Raw genomic sequence first — 18838 nt, 5'->3', positions numbered from 1 at the left:
GGCGAGGCCGCCCCCCCTCCACAGTTCCCCCCGCTCGACCACCCACCACCACATCGGACCCCCCCCCCATGACCCTCCAGGGCTCGCTTCGGCCGGGTCATCCGGACCCCCCTTAAATTGACCCTGCCGGTGCAGGTCGATTCTGGAGGGGCGTGTGTAGCGGTTACCGCTGGGTGTGCACAATCGCCTTGCACCTGCCAGGACGCGGCCAGGGCGCAATCGCCATGCCGGGCTCGTCCGGACAGGCCCAGACGCGCCTCTCCCGGGCATGCCCGAACTCGCTGTTCCCGGGCTCGCCCGAACCTCCCGGGCACGCCCGCTCTCGCCTTTCCAGGACTCGCCCAGAACGCCCGGGCATGCCCGCTCTCGCCTTTCCAGAGCTCGTCCAGGACGCCCGGCATGCCCGCTCTCGACTTGCCAGGCCTCGTCCAGGACGCCCGGGCAGGTCCAGACTCGCCTTTCCAGGACTCGCCCTTGACACCCGGGCATGCCCGGTCTCGCTTTTCCCAGGCAAACGCTCCGGCATAAATGTGTATATATATTGCTGCCCGATAAACGGGCTTTTCAGAGTACCCGAGTTTGATACGTGCAATAAAGCAACTCGGACGAATTTCCGTCTTTGGTCGCGTCAATCCTTTCGACTCGCGTTGGAGCACAGCTCCTTCAATCGAGTGATATGGCCAATCAGGCGGAGGAATGTTCTCTCCTGAGTTCCGTTCTAGTTGAACACTGCATTATATACTCTGCACTCGTGTTGATGCACAAAAACGTCAATAGAACAATAGACCCCAAAGAAGGTTTGTGCCAAGTTTCATGCTTTTGTCAGAAACTGCACAATAATTTTGCTTCGCCACCATGCTAATAGTTTTCTCTTTTTGTTGTACATTTGCCGTTGCAATAATTGGACTTCCAAGATATATTTGAGTTATCCGTAGGTACTCACCTCTGAGCTGTGACGGTGGGATTTGATCACATGTGAATTACAACGTGTGAATTCCAAACATACCAGGAGGCACAAGAATTCCACTTTTTGGCGTGGTCAGCATTCCAAGCACCTGCGAATCGCGCGAAACCCGAACGAACTTTTCCTATTCTCTTATCTCGAATTTGTGCGTCTCGTGTGCGTGTTTGTGTTGTTTCATGGTATCGAGTACACGTCAATGTGGGGTTCATGGTGCTGAGTACACGTCAATGCGGGGTTCATGGTGCCGAGTACACCGTCAATGCGGGGTTCATTGTGCCGCATACCCCGTCAATGTGGGGTTCATGGTGCCGCATACCCCGTCAATGTGAGGTTCATGGTGCCGTGTACCCCGTCAACGTGTGGTTCATGGTGCCGCGTACCCCGTCAATGTGGGGTTCATGGTGCTGAGTACACGTCAATGCGGGAATCATGGTGCCGCGTACCACGTCAATGTGGGGTTCATGGTGCCGCATACCCCGTCAATGTGGGGTTCATGGTGCTGAGTACACGTCAATGCGGGGTTCATGGTGCCGCATACCCCGTAAATGTGGGGTTCATGGTGCCGCGTACCCCGTCAATGTGGGGTTCATGGTGCCGCGTACCCCGTCAATGTGGGGTTCATGGTGCCACGTACCACGTCAATGTGGGGTTGATGGTGCCGCGTACCCCGTCGATGTGGGGTTCAGGGTGCCGCGTACCCCGTCAATGCGGGGTTCATGGTGCCACGTATCCCGTCAATGTGGGGTTCATGGTGCCGAGTACCACGTCAATGTGGGGTTCATGGTGCCACGTACCCCATCAATGTTGGCTTCATGGTGCCGAGTACCATGTCAATGTGGGGTTCATGGTGCCGAGTACCACGTCAACGTGGGGTTCATGGTGCCGAGTACCACGTCAATGTTGGGTCATGGTGCCGAGTACCCCTTCAATGTGGGGTTCATGGTGCCGAGAACCACGTCAATGTGGGGTTCATGGTGCGGAGTACACGTCAATGTGGGGTTCATGGTGCCGAGTACCACGTCAATGTGGGGTTCATGGTGCCGCATACCCCGTCAATGTGGGGTTCATGGTGCCGAGTACCCCGTCAACGTGTGGTTCATGGTGCCGCGTACCCCGTCAATGTGGGGTTCATGGTGCTGAGTACACGTCAATGCGGGAATCATGGTGCCGCGTACCACGTCAATGTGGGGTTCATGGTGCCGCATACCCCGTCAATGTGGGGTTTATGGTGCTGAGTACACGTCAATGCGGGGTTCATGGTGCCGCATACCCCGTAAATGTGGAGTTCACGGTGCCGCGTACCCCGTCAATGTGGGGTTCATGGTGCCACGTACCACGTCAATGTGGGGTTGATGGTGCCGCGTACCACGTCGATGTGGGGTTCAGGGTGCCGCGTACCCCGTCAATGCGGGGTTCATGGTGCCACGTATCCCGTCAATGTGGGGTTCATCGTGCCGAGTACCACGTCAACGTGGGGTTCATGGTGCCGAGTACCATGTCAATGTGGGGTTCATGGTGCCGAGTACCACGTCAACGTGGGGTTCATGGTGCCGAGTACCACGTCAATGTGGGGTTCATGGTGCGGAGTACACGTCAACGTGGGGTTCAAGGTGCGGAGTACACGTCAATGTGGGGTTCATGGTGCCGAGTACCCCGTCAATGTGGGGTTCATGGTGCCGAGTACCACGTCAATGTGGGGTTCATGGTGCGGAGTACACGTCAACGTGGGGTTCATGGTGCGGAGTACACGTCAATGTGGGGTTCATGGTGCCGAGTACCCCGTCAAAGTGGGGTTCATGGTGCCGAGTACCCCGTCAATGTGGGGTTCATGGTGCCGAGTACCCCGTCAATGTGGGGTTCATGGTGCCGAGTACCCCATCAATGTGGGGTTCATGGTGCCGTGTTCCCCGTCAATGCGGGGTTCATGGTGCCCCGTACCACGTCAATGAGGTGTTCATGGTGCCGCGTACCGCATCAATGTGGGGTTCATGGTGCCGAGAACCACGTCAATGTGGGGTTCATGGTGCTGAGAACCAGGTCAATATGGGGTTCATGGTGCCGAGTGCACGTCAATGTGGGGTTCATGGTGCCAAGTACACGTCAATGTGGGGTTCATGGTGCCGAGAACCAGTCAATGTGGGGTTCATGGTGCAGCGTACACGTCAATGCGGGGTTCATGGTGCCGAGTACCCCATCAATGCAGGGTTCATGTTTACCTGTTTGGATATGTTCCAGAGGCGGGAGAAAAGAGGAATGAAGGAGTGAAGGAGAGCAGAGAGTCTTGATTTTGGCAGTTTAACCATAAGAGGGTTGCTGGCAGACTTGGTGCGACCTGTAGGAATATTTGGGGGACAGAGCCCAGAGATCTGGGGGAGCAAGGCTGGAGAGGAGTTCGGTAGAAGACAGAAAGACCACCAAACCTGCCTGCGGTGAGTGAGTGAAAGGCCCTCAGAGTTAGCTTCATCGCAGGAGATTCCAATGATTCTGAAAGCTTTTGTTTCAACAGCGTGAAGCTGAGCTAGTTGTGAGGCAGGAGCACCGGCCCAGAGGGGAGAACCGTATTCCATGGAGCTGTGGATGAAAGCCTTGTATGTGGTGAGGAGCTCAGGTGTGCCAAGGAAGGACTTCGCACGATGGAGGATGCCCAGTCGGCGACTGGCTTTGGAGGCCAGATTAGAAATGTGGTTTTCCCAGGAAAGATCATGGCAGATAGTGAGACCTAAAAGCTTGAGTGACAGAACTTCTTGGAGAGGATTCTTCAGAAAGTAGATGGGAGGGTTGTCCAGTCGGTCTTTTCAGAGAGACGTCGTAAGAGTGTGAGATTTGTCAGGATTGAAAGACATGTTCCACTTGTTTGACCAGTCTGTCATTTTGTCCAGGTCTGCAGAGAGTAAGGAGGCTGCAGATCACCGATCTGAGGGATGAGGGATGAGGAATGGAGCGGCAGAGAGTGGAGTCATCCACAAAGAGGGAGAGAGGATTTTCAAGAGTCAGAGAAATCATTGATGAAGACCTGAAAAACCACAGGGCCCAGAACACTGTCTTGGGGAACTCCAGCCTGAATAGGAAGGGGAGATTTTAGAAACCCATTCAGGGCCACAAGTTGACTACCACGAGAGAGGAAGTCCGCAAGCCATGCGTGGAGATTTCCATGGATACCATAGGAGGAGAGTTTGGTGAGCAGAGCGGGGTGCCAGACCGTATCGAAGGCTCGTGATATGTCAAGGGAGACAGCTATAATTTCCTGTTTGGCATTGAGGACCTCCATCCATTGTTGAGACAGCAGAAGCAGCATGTCCAGAGTAGAGTGACCTGGTCTGAAACCAAATTGATGATCAGAGATCAAGCCAATGGAGAAGAGGAAAGATATGATATCTGAAGCAATGATGGATTCTATGACTTTGCTGATAATTGGGAGAAGGCTGATTGGTCTGTAGTTGCAAGGATCTGTTTTTGCACCTTTGTTGTGTAAAGCGGTGATGTTGGCTGATTTCTAAGCTGATGGCAGATGACCTTGAGCAAAAGAGAGGGTGAAGAGAACAGAGAGAGAAAGTGAAAGAGCGGCAGAGCAGGAGTTTAGGACCCGTGGGCTGATGCCGTCAGGTCCAGTTGCAAAATCAGAGTCGAGGGTTGACAGAAACTTTTCCACCTTGTCAGGAGGAAAGGACACAGTCTAGGAGCAGCTGGGTACGACTGGGTACGGTGGGTACAGAGAGGGACGGGTTTGGGACACAAGATTTAGAGGCAAACACAGAGTTGAGGCATTCAGCTTTTTCACGAGGGGAGTCAGCTGTGTAGCCGTTTGAGGTAAGGGAGGGGATGGAGGGGGGAGCAAACACCAGAAACAGATTTGACCAGATGCAGCAGGATTTGGAAGAGGGAGATAGGTTTGAGAGTTCATTCTTGAGAGAGGAGAGATATTGTTTCCTGGCTCTCCTGAGGGTGGACACACACTTGTTTCGGGCTTTGTGAAAGGAAATGAGATTTCCTTCCGTTGGATTTGCTTTCCAGGAGGCGAAGGCAAGTTGTTTCTGGGCAACTGCCTCACCACAAGATTCCGTGAACCATGGATGGGAGGAAGGGTATAACAACTGAAGACGAGATGGGATAAATCTGTGCATGAGAGTGCAATTTACTTTGGAAGAATTCCCAGGATGAGTTGATGTCAGAGGCGGTAGAGATGGGAGAGCAGTCCAGATGATTTATGGCTGCTTGAAGACCATGCCAGTTGGCCTGAGTGAAATGCCAGACTCGTCGACGCTGAGGAGGCTCTCTGAGAATGGTCAGAGAGATGTCCACTGTAACAAGCACATGATCAGATGAGCCGATTGGAGCAGAAGAAGAGCAGCAGACATTTGCAGAGAAGTTAGTCATAACCAAGTCTAAGAGAAGATGCTCCGTTGACTGAGATCCGGGTCGGGAAATTGACAGATTGTGTCAGTCCCAGTGAGTCGCAGAAGTCCTTTGCTGAGGAGCCATGGCTGGTGAGAGAGGTACCCACACCCAGCCAACTGGCATGGTAACAATTTAAATCACCACATATGAGGAAGCGAGAGTTGGGATGAGTAGATAGAAGTTGGTCCATATTATCAGACAGCGAGATGTAGATGGAGTCATCTCTGTTCGGTGGACGGTACAACACGCATATGAACAAAAGGTGGGAGCAAAGGGGAAGCCGTAGCCAGAGGTACTCCTGGGGGTGACGTGGAGAGAGGGCAGTGCAGGGCGAGTGTCTGTGTCGTCATTTTCTCAGAGATGGCTGAACGGATCTTCGTCAAAACTTTCAGAGGTTCATCAGTGAGTGCCTGGGAGTTGTTTTAGGCCAAAAAAAAAAAAAAAAACGCTCAATTGTGGCTCTGCCTTTTTAAAATTAATGACAGTTATATACAAGTACACATTCACATAAATAAATACAAAACAATTACCAGACATTTGAACACAAACAAATCAAACAATTCCGGAAGTGTACGAAGTTGGTAGTAAGGCTTCTTCTTCTTCCTGAGCGGCATCACAATTCACTCAGACACATGATGAATGGCACAGTCACCAGCATATATTCAACGAAAAGGTGATGAACCCCTCCCTCTCCTGCCTCCCGGGGGGGTAACATAGGCTTGGTGGCCGCGGCCTCACCTAGTGATGGTGGCAGAGGGTATTACAATTTCCTTTTTTACCTGGGCAACACTGAGGTTAAAGCACTCTTTGCACAGGTAAATTTTTCCTCCTTCCCTTCCCCCCTCCCCAAAAACGGAGGAGCCTGACTAAGCCACCCCCCCCCCCCCCCAAAAGATGTACATGTCGTATATATATTTTCCCTCCCACTCCCTTCCCCACCACCTTCCACTCACCCCACTCCCTCCCTCAACCCTCCCACTCCAGCCTCCCCCTCCCCTCACTCGGCAATGCCGGGTACTCCTGCTAGTAAAAAAAAAAAAAAAAAAAAAAAATTACCCCAAAGTTGCATTATCAAGTTAATTTATAGGAACTGAAGCTTAAAAATAAAAATAACTCTTCAAAGGTCAGAGAAGAAACTTTATTCTTTTCAAATACAAAAACATGTGCCTTTTATGGAATGGTATCAACGCACTGACGTACACAAAGCACTGATGTACACAAAGCACTTGACATTAATATGACATGCTGCATCGTTTGTAATGGATTTCTGCTTGCCTTTTAAAAAAAGGTGAATAAGGTACCATTTCAGAATGACTGCACAATAATCTTTCGATGAGAATCGTGGGAAAACCGATGCAGACGGAAGACATCGCTGTTGTAGAAAGCAGCAAGACTATGAACGTTTATCTGACGTGCCTGAAAAATACACAACACACAAATTCCTCATGAGAGTCAAGGCAGGTGAGTCCAAATAAGCAGGTATATATATCTGGTCTGCCAGACCTCTTCCTGTCAGAGTTTCCTCCAGTTTCCAATATACTACTTCCTGTGGTGCAATATTGTTCAAATGATGCTTCAGAGGGTGTAATAACGGTCTGTTCTAAAACTGCTTTCATACAGACAGGGGGTTTGTAATCAAGTAATCAGCAGAGGTTGGGACACCTGTAGGAATTGTTTGCATCAACTTTCAAGGCTTAATTTACTTACATTGCTGCAGAACAGCTGTAAGTTGTTAACCCATTACTTTTTTTTTTCTTTTTTTTTTGTATACAGAGTCGAGGCTCGTGAAAGAGCTAATATTTATCAAACAAACAAATCAAACAAGCAAACAAAGTATATAAAAAGGGGAGCGGTCGACAAGATGGGGAGAGAAGGGGAGGAAGCACACAAACACAACATTTGAGAGCAGGGACATCGGGAGATGTGTGGGCGGGGGAGGGCTTGGGGGGAGGTGGGAGAGGTATAAAACATATGAACACTGCAAGGACTTCCAGCAAAGAAGTTGGAATTTCAAAAAAAGTGTATCTGGGGCGAATTAGTGGGGGTAGAAAAGATCAAGGTTTTGGATGGGGGAAGATAAGAGATGGTGATGAACAGCTGTTTTAAAGACCTGGAGGGAGGAGTGGGATTGAAGGGAGTGGGGGAGTTTGTTCCAGAGGCGGGAGAAAAGGGGAATGAAAGAGTGAAGGTGAGCAGAGAGCCTAGATTTTGGCAGTTTAACCATAAGAGGGTTGCTGGCAGATGTTGTGCGACCTGAAGGAATATTGGGGGGGATAGATCACAGAGAGAGCTGGGGGAGCAAGACCGGAGAGGAGTCGGTAGAAGACAGAAAGACCACCAACCTGCCTGCGGTGAGTGAGTGAAAGGCCCTCGGAGTTAGCTTCATCGCAGGAGATTCCAATATTCTGAAAGCTTTGGTTTCAACAGCGTGAAGCCGAGCTGGGTGTGAGGCAGGAGCACCGGCACAGAGGGGGGAACAGTATTCCATTGAGCTGCGGATGAAAGCCTTGTATGTGGTGAGGAGCTCAGGTGTGCCAAGGAAGGACTTCGCACGACGGAGGATGCCCAGTCGGCGACTGGCTTTGGAGGCCAGCTTGGAAATGTGGTTTTCCCAAGAAAGATCATGGCAGATAGTGAGTCCCAAAAGCTTGAGCGACAGAACTTCTTGGAGAGGATTGTTGAGAAAGTAGATGGGAGGGTTTTCTAGTCGGTCTTTTCAGAGAGACATAGTAAGAGTGTGAGATTTGTCAGGATTGAAAGACATGTTCCACTTGTTTGACCAGTCTGTCATTTTGTCCAGGTCTGCAGAGAGTGAAGAGGCTGCAGACTGCCGATCTGAGGGATGAGGAATGGAGCAGCAGATAGTGGAGTCATGGTAATAATGCTAATAGCTTTAAATAAACAGAAGCAATAATGATACAATTCCTTGGAAAAATAAGTCTTTTCCAGGCAATGAAATACATATGCTGAAGAAAATGAATTTTAAAATATTAATAATAAAGACGTTATAATTTCAGAAAAGAATATGAAAACAAGTAAAACAAGAAAGAGCAATCAGAGATTGCAAACCCTCGCCAAGATGTATTTTCAGTGGTTTTTGAGGCTTTTGTGTTTAAACAAATATGGCGGCCAAACCACGTGACCGATGACGTCATCATTATTTTTTTCCCTCCACTAATTTATTCCTAGATTATGCTCAAGAAATTTCATCTTGATAGGATGAAGGTTTGTTCTTGTCGAATTATGACGTCATAATGGAGGCACCTATGACATCATCATTAACATACTTTATTCCCTATGGAGAGTTCTTTACAATGAGCCATGTCTCAATTTTTTTCTATTCAGCGCTTTTGGAGATAGAGAGGTGCAAAGTTTTTCGGTTTTTCCAAGATGGCAGCCGAACCACGTGACCTATGATGGCATAATCATCATTTAAAAAATTATACAGGTGGAGTTGCACCGATGGTGAAAATTTCTTGTCAATCGGACCAACGGTTGCAGAGAAAATCATATTTATTCTGTGTGGACAAACAGACGCAAACAGATGAAAAATCGGTCAGAGACCGAGGACTTGCCGGGATGTACTTTTTTTTTTTCATCGGCCATTTTGGATCAAAATGGCGGGAAATCTATACATGTATGTGCGCTAAGCAATGGAAGGTAACTGACTAAGTGTATGCATATCTCTTGTCCTTTCAGAGTTATGGTGGTTTGAAATATATTTTCAATGAAAACTTGGCCCCCTGACCTTAAACCCCAAAAAATAATTAAAACTAAGCATTTTTGACCATTGTATGCCACATGTTATTTTTCGGAAATTGAATAATGAACATTTTGGTGTTGGTTAAAAGGGAATCGGATAATGTTTGACAGAGTTATTAGTAAAAAAAAAATTTGACCTTGTTTCACCTTTGAAGGTCACTCAAGGTCAAAGGTCATGGTGCCAAATGAATTGTCGTATGTGACTTCCTATATGTCAGTCACAGTAAGTGTATGCATATCTCTTGTACTTTTAGAGTTATAGTGGTTTGAAATATATTATAAATGAAAACTCGACCCCCCTGATTTCATGTTTTGGGTGACCTTGACAATAAGGATAACAAGAAAAAGAGCAATCAGAGATTGCAAACCCTCACCAGGATGTATTTTCAGCGGTTTTTAAGGCTTTTGTGTTGAAACAAATATGGCGACCGAACCACGTGACCGATGACGTCATCATTATTTGTTTTCTAAACGAATTTATTCCTAGATTATGCTCAAGAAATTTTATCTTGATCGGATGAAGTTTTGTACTTGTCGAATTATGATGTCATAATGGAGGCACCTATGACATCATCATTAACATATTTTATTCCCCATGGAGAGTTCTTTACAATGAGCCACGTCTCAATTTTTTATATTCAGCACTTTCGGAGATTATAGAGGTGAAAGTTTTTCGGTTTTTCCAAGATGGCGGCCGAACCACGTGACCGATGACGTCATCATTATTTTTTCCCCTCCACCAGTTTATGCCGACATGGCACTCAGGAAATTGCATCTTGATTGGATGAAGTTTTGTACTTGTCGAATTATGACATCATAATGGAGGCCTTGGGCCGAGAGAGTTAAGAATTGGGCACAGTCTATTCCAGGGCAAGGTAAATATGTGTGAAAAGTTTGGCGATTCTACGTGCAACGGTGTAGACGTAGTGCTGCGCACAAACAGACAGACAAACCAACCGACCAACATACTTGCCGGAATCTATTCCGGCAAGTAACAAACAACAGACGGACTCAAATGCAATACCATTTCCTCAGGCGAGGGTAACAATAAATGACATGAGAATATGAAAAAAACAAGTTTAAACATAAACACATGCATGTTATTAATATCAATACAAATTCTGCTCAAGGCACTTCAACGCAGAAAGCCAATCTGTCCATCAAGCCTCCACAATAGTTGATGACCTATGAGTGTTGCCCCTGCTCTATCCTTTTCAAATGCTGAACATCAAGCAAGGAAGAAGCAAGTAGCCTTTTAAAAGTCCTTGATACGACTCGGCTGGGGCTGGGCTCGAACCACCCACTCTATGCACAATGACATCACACTTGTGACATCAAATGTCAAGTGCCCGGTGTCCAAATGACAGTTAACACTCAAGCCAAAGGAATTACACACACTCTCATTACGTGCACACTAATTTGGGCATCTAAACACTCATGTTACACGAATGGTTGATTAAACAAAGCGAACATGGTCTTAATAAATAATAATAATTTATTGTGGCGAGACGAGAGGACAAACGGAACAGGCCTCGGGACGAAAGGCAGACAGGCAAACACGAGAATTAACCAAAATACTTAACCGGCCAAATAATCCACATCAGGCTAGAAGCCATATACACACAATACTCTCCCACATCGAAACCGGACCAAGTTTTGGTAGGATACTGGCCAACGGGTGGCAAAAAATGGGAGCCGTTGGCATTTAGCTTGTAGTCCCTTTGACAGAGCACATGGAGCGAAAGCATCCAGAGCAGAGGGTCCTCGCAGCAAGATTCAGTGGGAGAAAGCTGCCAGCCCAATTGAAATTGCCGCCAGAGAGAGATAGCCACCAATCAATCTTGAACAAAGAGAATCCCTGCCTTTTATAGCTGCTGGTCCCTCCCAAACCCCTATTCGAGGGTTACGCCTTGCCCACTCCAAAGAGCTGCCCAATCACGGCACCCCATGACAACGGCGGTAGCCAATCTTGCTCATCATGGGCGTGAGCGCTGGTGAGCCATTACACATGTGCGTGAATGGGGGTCCATCTCACTCGCGTGATTCGTCCGCCAATAATGCTGTGAATGCCAGAAGCCACCGCAGAACCAGAATTGCTGGCTCTGATGTAGCAGCCTGGTCGGAACAGGCCTGCACCACTACCATAACACCCGGCACACGGCACACGGCACACGGCACAGTCCTGATCCGGTCTCAGACGAGAAGGGACAACCAGAAGAGACATTCTTACGTTCTCTAACCATAAAATTGGTACACCCGTTCCCTCCCTCACCACCCCACCATCCCACCAGTGGTGGCACCAAAGGACAACTTCACTCTAGACATTGACCTTAATACAAAATTTTTTCTAAATTCTTACTGCAAATGGGAATCGTGCTAAAGCCTTAATTTTATCTCTGGTCCTCAAATGAGCATCACGACACAAAGCAACTTCGCAAACATAACAACTACACTGACCCTTTCTACAAAGTCTTTTTCAGAAACTTCGACTTGTTCTGGCACAGCACCATGACGACTGCGATGGTAACCCAGCTGTTCAGTCACCAGCTGCTTCAGCACAAAAAGCAGCAGCTCATTGTGGTCTCTCCGGAATGCCAGATAACGTGAGAATGTCTAAGGGAGGCAACGAACATATGCTCACTGTGACGTCAAATCTCCCTTCAAACACTGGTAAAAAGAGGATGCATGTCATGAAGAAAGCTGTGAAGCATGCAAATGGGTAAAAGAAAATGATGGGACAATACCTTGCGCATGCTCCGCATGACGCTGAATTTTTGGGTGTCGATGAAACTCTCAAGCATTACGCGAATGGCCATGTTGACATCATCCTCTCGAACGTAGTCCCGGAGGTGCATGCGAGCATGCGCCTCGGCCATTCTGATCACGGACTCGATATGCCTCACAGTGATTGGAACACTGCCAGTTGCCTGCAGCACATACACAGGTGGAGTTTATAGAAATACTGATACAATCCCAAGCCACCAATCACATTCTATCAATCCTACTCGAGCTTAATCCCAAAGGGTGAACGCAATTCAACACACCATGGACTCCCGGCGAAGAGTGCTGTACATTCTTGCCACTTTATCCTGGTCCACCTGTTGCAGTTTGGGTTTGACACGCTCCTTACTAGAAAAAAAAACAAAGCAAAATTATTTGGATATCTAAATTCTTTAGACTCAATACAAAAACAAACTCGAGAGTCCATAGAACGAACACCTTATCCACACAGTATTGTGAAAAAGGACAAAGGAAGGATTACCCCTACATTTTAATTTTGATGAAGTGAGCTTAGGCTTAGGTTTTTCCAAGATGGCGGCCGAACCACGTGACCGATGACGTCATCATTATTTTTTTCCCTCCACCAGTTTATGCCGACATGGCACTCAGGAAATTGCATCTGATTGGATGTTGTTATATTCGTTTTGATCTTGTTTGTTGGATCGGATCTTCGGATCTAGTTTCCGAAGATCTTCGGATCTCGTTTCCCATCGTTGGGCGCTGCCATTTTGTCTGAATCTCGAGGTTTCCCTGCCCCGAGAGCGTGAACAGCAAATTTAATTGGTCGAGATGGCATACAAGTTTGCCAAAGTACTGCTAAACTGAAGGGTTTTTTTTTGAAGTGCAAACAAGGCAATTTGTATTGTGGTGGCAAAATATATAATTCAATTGAAATAAAATAAAAGTTTTAAAACAAAAACTATTGAAAGAAAACAAACAAACTATTGAATCGGAAATCGGTTTACCGCCATTTATGCATTTGGGATACAGCGTCTTTTACACCACCTTATTTAAGATGTTAAATTAGTCATTCGTGCCTGTTCTTTGTGTATATTATGACATCCCTAAAAAAGTACGTTTCGTGTTTGGAACGATTTTCAATTTTTTTTGACTGCCAGGCAGACATATGCAGACAGATTGAAACGATTGCATGACCCCACTGTGCACATGTGTGCGCGGGATGAGATGTACAACTTTGCCGAATTTAAAGCTAGAGTCCTGATAAATAAATAAAAACAAACAAAAAAAAAAAACAACAACAACCATGGTTCCCGAAAAAGGCCAACCCCCGCTTTGCGGGGAAAAATGGCCTCTAAAGGTGGTTTAGTCCTGATAAACTGCAGGTTTTTGGAAGTGCAAACATGCCGATTCATTTTCTACAGTGTTCAAAATATGAAATGCAATTGGAAAAAAAAAAAACAACAAGTGGTTGCTCAATCATAGTCTGACAGAAACACAGCTAGACAGAGTGAAAGACTGACAAACAGACATACATAGCGAACCAATTGATTTCCCCCACTTTGCACCATGCACGCTGGGTAATAATATTAAACATGGCTTGAAAAAGAAAATTCAAACATGCTTATACCATGATCAATCCTGACGAGGCCTACCTCTTTCACAAGCCTAGACTTTGTATACAACAAAAGAAGATATTTCTTGTTTTTGACTTCAGGTTGTCTCGTGTCTTCATAAATGTGAAACCAAAGCTCCCCATCAATTGTGTCCCGATCAATAATATTTCACAAATGATCATTAAGTTGCCATGTAAAAGCTGTGGTTAATACCCCCATTCCACTTATGCCGATCGACCCCGATCTGCACAACGGGAACGATCCTATTTGGGACGGGTTCAATCGGCATGATCGTAAACGGAACGTCTTCGATCTTTGTCGATCGGGACAAAAAAATAGATCGGGGCGATTTTTTAAACATGTTTAAAATTTCCATCCCGATCTGAAATAGCGGGACTGATCGTGATTACAGCGTGAATGCAACGTAGTCCATCGGAACGATCGTAGTTAGAGCGGCTTGATCGTGATTAGAGCGTCGTTGCAGCGGGAGGATTATCTTGTGCCGTTTCGACGACGATCGTTACCTATCCGTCCCGCTCCAATGCCGATCAAAGCCGCTGTATATAAATCGGTCCGGATTGCATCGGCCTCACCCGATCAAGTATTTCGACACGACACTTTTTGTCGACGTTGTTAAGTGGAATTGATAACTGCATGAGCCAAATTGCATTGCCCAATAACCCCATGGTCTAAAATTAAAAGCGGTACAAGTTAAACAAATATTATTAATGATCAATTTTACCGCTTTTAATTTTATGACCTTTTAATTAAGTGAATGCAAACTTTGATCCCCTCTACCCAGCAAAAACTTTTAAAATTTTGAGCTTTTATTTTGAAGACCTTTCATTTTGCAATGCATTTTCATCCCCTCAACCCTTCTGTCAACCATGGCCGGACCCAGAACTGAGGGGCTCTTCTTCTTCTTCTCATTCTTCTTCTCACTTGAGCAGCTCTTCTTTCATTAATTGCATATTGTTAGAGAAGTAGAGCGAGCTGCAGACGGCCATTTCTCTGATGTTGATCCATGGCTGTCTTCGACGATACTGATGATCGGCAAGCAAATCGGGCCCTATTTATACGGATCGGGACCTGAAATCTGCTTTTTAGTCGGCTTAAAGACGGGAATAGAGTGTAGTTAGATCGGTTTGGTCGGGAATGACGTAGTTGAAACGGCAATAGATCGGCAGCATCGGCGTTGGATCAGTTTTAGATCGGCGGCGATCGGGAATGCATCGTGTCAGAGCGGCGGCAATCGCGAATGCAGCGTGTTACAGCGTACGCGAGCGGGAACACAGCGGCTCTAAACGGCTTCGATCGGGTCTTCAGGGACCCGATCTACCCACGATGAGCGTGGTTACAGCGTAGTGATCGTAATCGGAGCGTACTTAGGACGTAGATACAGCGTAGATGACCAGTTTTTTCCCAAAGTGTCCCGATCGCTCCCGACCTGGAGATCGGGGCTAATCGGGGCCAATCGGCATAAGTGGAATGGGGGCATTAGGTTGTGAACACAAGTGTGTGGCCTAACCTAGCTGCTATGTTTCCAGTAGTGATCAGACTTGAGCAGACGAGGCACGATCCAGATCTTGTTTCCCTAAAACAGCTTGCCTGTCTCTCCCCCACACCACCCTGTCTCTCCCCCCCCCCCTCTCTCTCTCATGCTCCACCCCCCTCTCTGTCTCTCTCTCTCTCTCTCCCTCAACCCTTTCCTCTCCCTCTCCCTTCCCCACTGTCCTCTCCTATTCCCGTTTCCTCCCTCCCCTCCCCTACTCACGCTGCCTTCCCTCCCCCCCCCCCATCTCTCACACTGCCTTTCCCCTCCCCTCCTTTTCTTTCTCCGCTCCCCCCTCACTTCCTCCACTCCCATCCCTTCCCCTCCTCTCTCCCCCCCTCCCTCCTATCTCCTCCCTCTCAGCCCTCCCCTCCCTCACGCTTCCCCCTTCCACCCATACCGCCTTCGCTTCCCCTTCTCTTGCGCTACCTTCCCTTCTCTTCGACACAATATCTCTACCCAGTAGTGCTACATCAGCTACACGTACTGTAACAAACCCACGTTACTCCCAATTCGAACACACATTTTTCTCACCTAAGCATTTGGTGACATCACCAGTGTAGCTTTTCAGTAATATTGCAGGTGGTTTGAAAGTATTAACGTCACCGGCTAATCAGTGAAAATCACGACTGTCAAGTAGGGTAACTGATCTACCTGTATAAATTTCCAACAGGATCTCCAATCAATCGATGGAGATTTTGAGCTGGTACCAGATAAAGTTCAGTGAGTGTGTCAGATAAACTTCAGCAATAGCTCAAACAATATTAGACATTGGCATATATATTTAAGCAAATCTGAGAAGCCTTAATCTCAAAGACAAAGAACAGGAAAATCTCATCAATTGTGTCAATCTGGCTCTCACTGCAGGTTATTTAATGGGGTCAAAAGCAAGCAGATAGGCTTCATGGAAGTCAACGTGCCACAGTGGTCGAAAAGCGCTACCAATTTTAGGTTTTGACAAGTTAGGTCTTGACAAGATTCAGACTCTATTTATGAGGAAAGGTTGAAATGTCCAACATTGTGCATAAGCAACTTCCAAGTGCCTACATTACTTCTGCCATCACAGTCTATGTTTAGTTCATCCTTTGATGGTCCACACCCTAATGCACCTGTATAAAAGGTACTTGCGAAGAAAATCCTGGGGCAGAGCTTGAACGCCCGTGGTGTTGATGGGTGGAAGTGACGAATTATCGTCACCTGCTGCTGCAGAATCACGAGGACCGGCAGGGTGGTGCCGAACATGGCTCTGCACCACAAACCTTGCCAACATCTCGTCCTGGAAGCAAGACATGATTCAAACATGGTCTTTCTTCAAATTCCAAATGATGGGCATATTCTAATTTTTAAAAGTTTCCACAAGTCTCATCCAAACACGGTCCTCTCCTTACCTGCACAGCATCCACAGTGTCACGAACTACACAAAGGATGTCAAACCGTGACAGGATTGGCTCCGAGAGGTCAACATTGTCAGAAAAGGTCAAGGAGGCATCGTAACGACCACCTGTTCAGAAGGGTCAGCAAAAGCAAATGATGCAAGAGGGCAGAGGCAAAGAATGCAAACAAGTAAAAACAAACAAACAAGAAAGACATCGTGCAGAGCACGACACTTGAAAATTGTGAAAACAAATTTGACCTTAACAATAATTGGTGGTGGAATTAAGTGACTGGACATGCAAATCCTGTTCAAATTTCAAGTCAATCAGATGAAAATTGAGCATTTTAGAAATACAGCCTAGATGTTGACCTTTTCACCTATGTTGGTCTAAAAAGGAATTGGTAGTTTAATTCAGCGACCTGATGTGTAAATCCTCTTCAAATTTCAAGTCAATAATATATATGAATATGAATGATCGTTTTAAGGCCATTTTTCCCCGCTAGAGCGGGGGTTAGCCTTGCGGGCCCCATGACAATCATGGTTCCCTGTTTGAGGCAATGTTTTTATGGCCGGATGCCCTTCCTGACGCCAACCCTTGGTCACGCTCTTACGATGCGCAGGGATACGGTGCACATATTCTAAACCGGGGTACACACCGGATCATTCATCCCAGCAAGCTGGTACTCAATTTGCCGACCTCGGAAGGATGACAGGCTGAGTCAACCCCCCTGGCGTTAATTCAGCGATCGACTGGGATTCGAACCCAGGATCCTCGGATCCCAAGCCGGCACCCTAACCGCTAAGCCAACACCAGACTGACAGACAAACAGAATAACGCACAAGACCAACCAATATACTTGAAAAATCTTCGATTTTCGCAAGTGACAGAGACAGACCAACATATAATAACACACGAGACCAACCAATATACTGTTCTTGAAAAATCGTCCATTTTAGCAAGTAACAAACAGACAAACAGACAGAATAACGCACGCAACCAACCAATATACTTGAACAATCTTTGATTTTCGCAAGTAACAAGCGAAACACCTCGGCTAAAGTATACAGGTATGTCAACAAGTTATTGTTGTTAATTGTACTTATTTTTAGAGAGATCAAGACTCAAAGATATCCAAATCATGGAGGATGGAAGTTAACCGACTGGCTGTAGGGCAATACAGTCCAGATAAAAACGAGACACATTCCTAAAGTTAACAGTGCAAAAAAATAAAAGGCGGATTCAGAACAAGAAGTAGAATGAATGAATAGAAAACAAGGAAGTGGAAGCCCTGCAGGCAAGAAGTGTGTGTGTAGGGAGATTATTGGGGTAACCAAAGATGGAAAGGTGACACGGGTTGGTAACAAATTACTATAATCGAGAGTCCTGGAGGCAAGTAGTTACACAGGTAGGAGAATAGAATGATAAACAAGCGTTACGCCTAGGTCCCTCGTCGGTGAAGTGATGCGAGTTGACAAAGTGGAAGATGCAAGGCGGCCATCTTGGATTTTGACGTGGCGACCCAATTTTCAATAGGGTTCTTCCTTATGCGTAGATACACCCACACACCAGATTAGAAGTTAGTAGTTCGTTTATTTTTCAAGATATTTCGCTCACAAGGTTCAGACATATATATGGTGGCGGCCATCTTGGATTTTGACGTGGCGACCCAATTGTCAATAGCGTTCTTCCTTATGCCTAGATACACCCACACACCGGATTAGAAGTTAGTAGTTCATTTATTTTTCAAGATATTCCGCTCACAAGGTTCAGACATACATGGCGGCGGCCATCTTGGATTTTGACGTGGCGACCTAATTTTCAATAGGATTCTTCCATATGCCGAGTTGCACCCACACACCAAATTAGAATTCGGACGCACGCACGCACGGACGGAGGGGAAAACCATAGTCCCCCTTTCGCTCCGCAGTGCGACGGGGGGCAATAAGCACAAGTAAGCATTAATCTTGAAAGGTGAACATGTGCTTCACATTAGATGGCTGTAACTTCAGAGATTGGAGGAAGAACTAGACGGAAACAGGAAGCTGCAATACCACACGAATAGAGGTAAGCAGAAAACTATCCATCATGCCAGGTTTTTCCTTGACAAAACTGAACTTCTAACAACATCCAAGGCCTTGTTCCACAGCTTGATGGAGTACCGCTCTCTCCTTTGGGCTGATGCCCCTGCCTCACACCTTGCACTTTTTGATGCCGCGCAAATCAAAGCCCTCAAAATCATTGGAATATCCGGCTATGAAGCTGAATCTCCTGGTCTGTTAATCTCGCATTGCAGATAAGTCGGTGGCCTCTTTGTCTTCTAGCACCTTCTTTGTGGTCTTGCATCCCATGCCTTTTCCGTGTTCTGTTCCCTTACCCCTCTCCCAACATCCTGTACCCAAGGTTTCTACATGGATGCATTCTACTTTTCTCTCAC

The 18838-nt window shown here is 46.8% G+C and overlaps 1 protein-coding gene across 1 annotated transcript in view; it reads right to left on the bottom strand.

Annotated features, from left to right (window-relative positions):
• Window positions 1–6482: 6482 nt before the first annotated feature.
• MCM2 (minichromosome maintenance complex component 2) overlaps window positions 6483–18838 on the bottom strand; it is a 71389-nt gene continuing 59033 nt past the window's right edge. The window contains exons 12-17 of the mRNA XM_068131079.2: window positions 16417–16529; window positions 16138–16304; window positions 12166–12250; window positions 11866–12048; window positions 11579–11734; window positions 6483–6775 (exon numbers count right to left, since the gene is read on the bottom strand). Coding sequence (XP_067987180.2) covers window positions 6665–6775; window positions 11579–11734; window positions 11866–12048; window positions 12166–12250; window positions 16138–16304; window positions 16417–16529 — 815 coding nt within the window. The 3' untranslated portion in view covers window positions 6483–6664. The remainder of the gene's footprint in view (window positions 6776–11578; window positions 11735–11865; window positions 12049–12165; window positions 12251–16137; window positions 16305–16416; window positions 16530–18838) is intronic.

The sequence above is a fragment of the Myxine glutinosa genome, chromosome 11 (assembly GCF_964187855.1).
Source record: "Myxine glutinosa chromosome 11, kmMyxGlut1.1, whole genome shotgun sequence".
Classification (NCBI taxonomy): Eukaryota; Metazoa; Chordata; class Myxini; order Myxiniformes; family Myxinidae; genus Myxine; species Myxine glutinosa.
The sequence above is the reverse complement of the archived record's forward strand: the minus strand, read 5'-3'. Positions and strand labels throughout refer to the sequence as shown.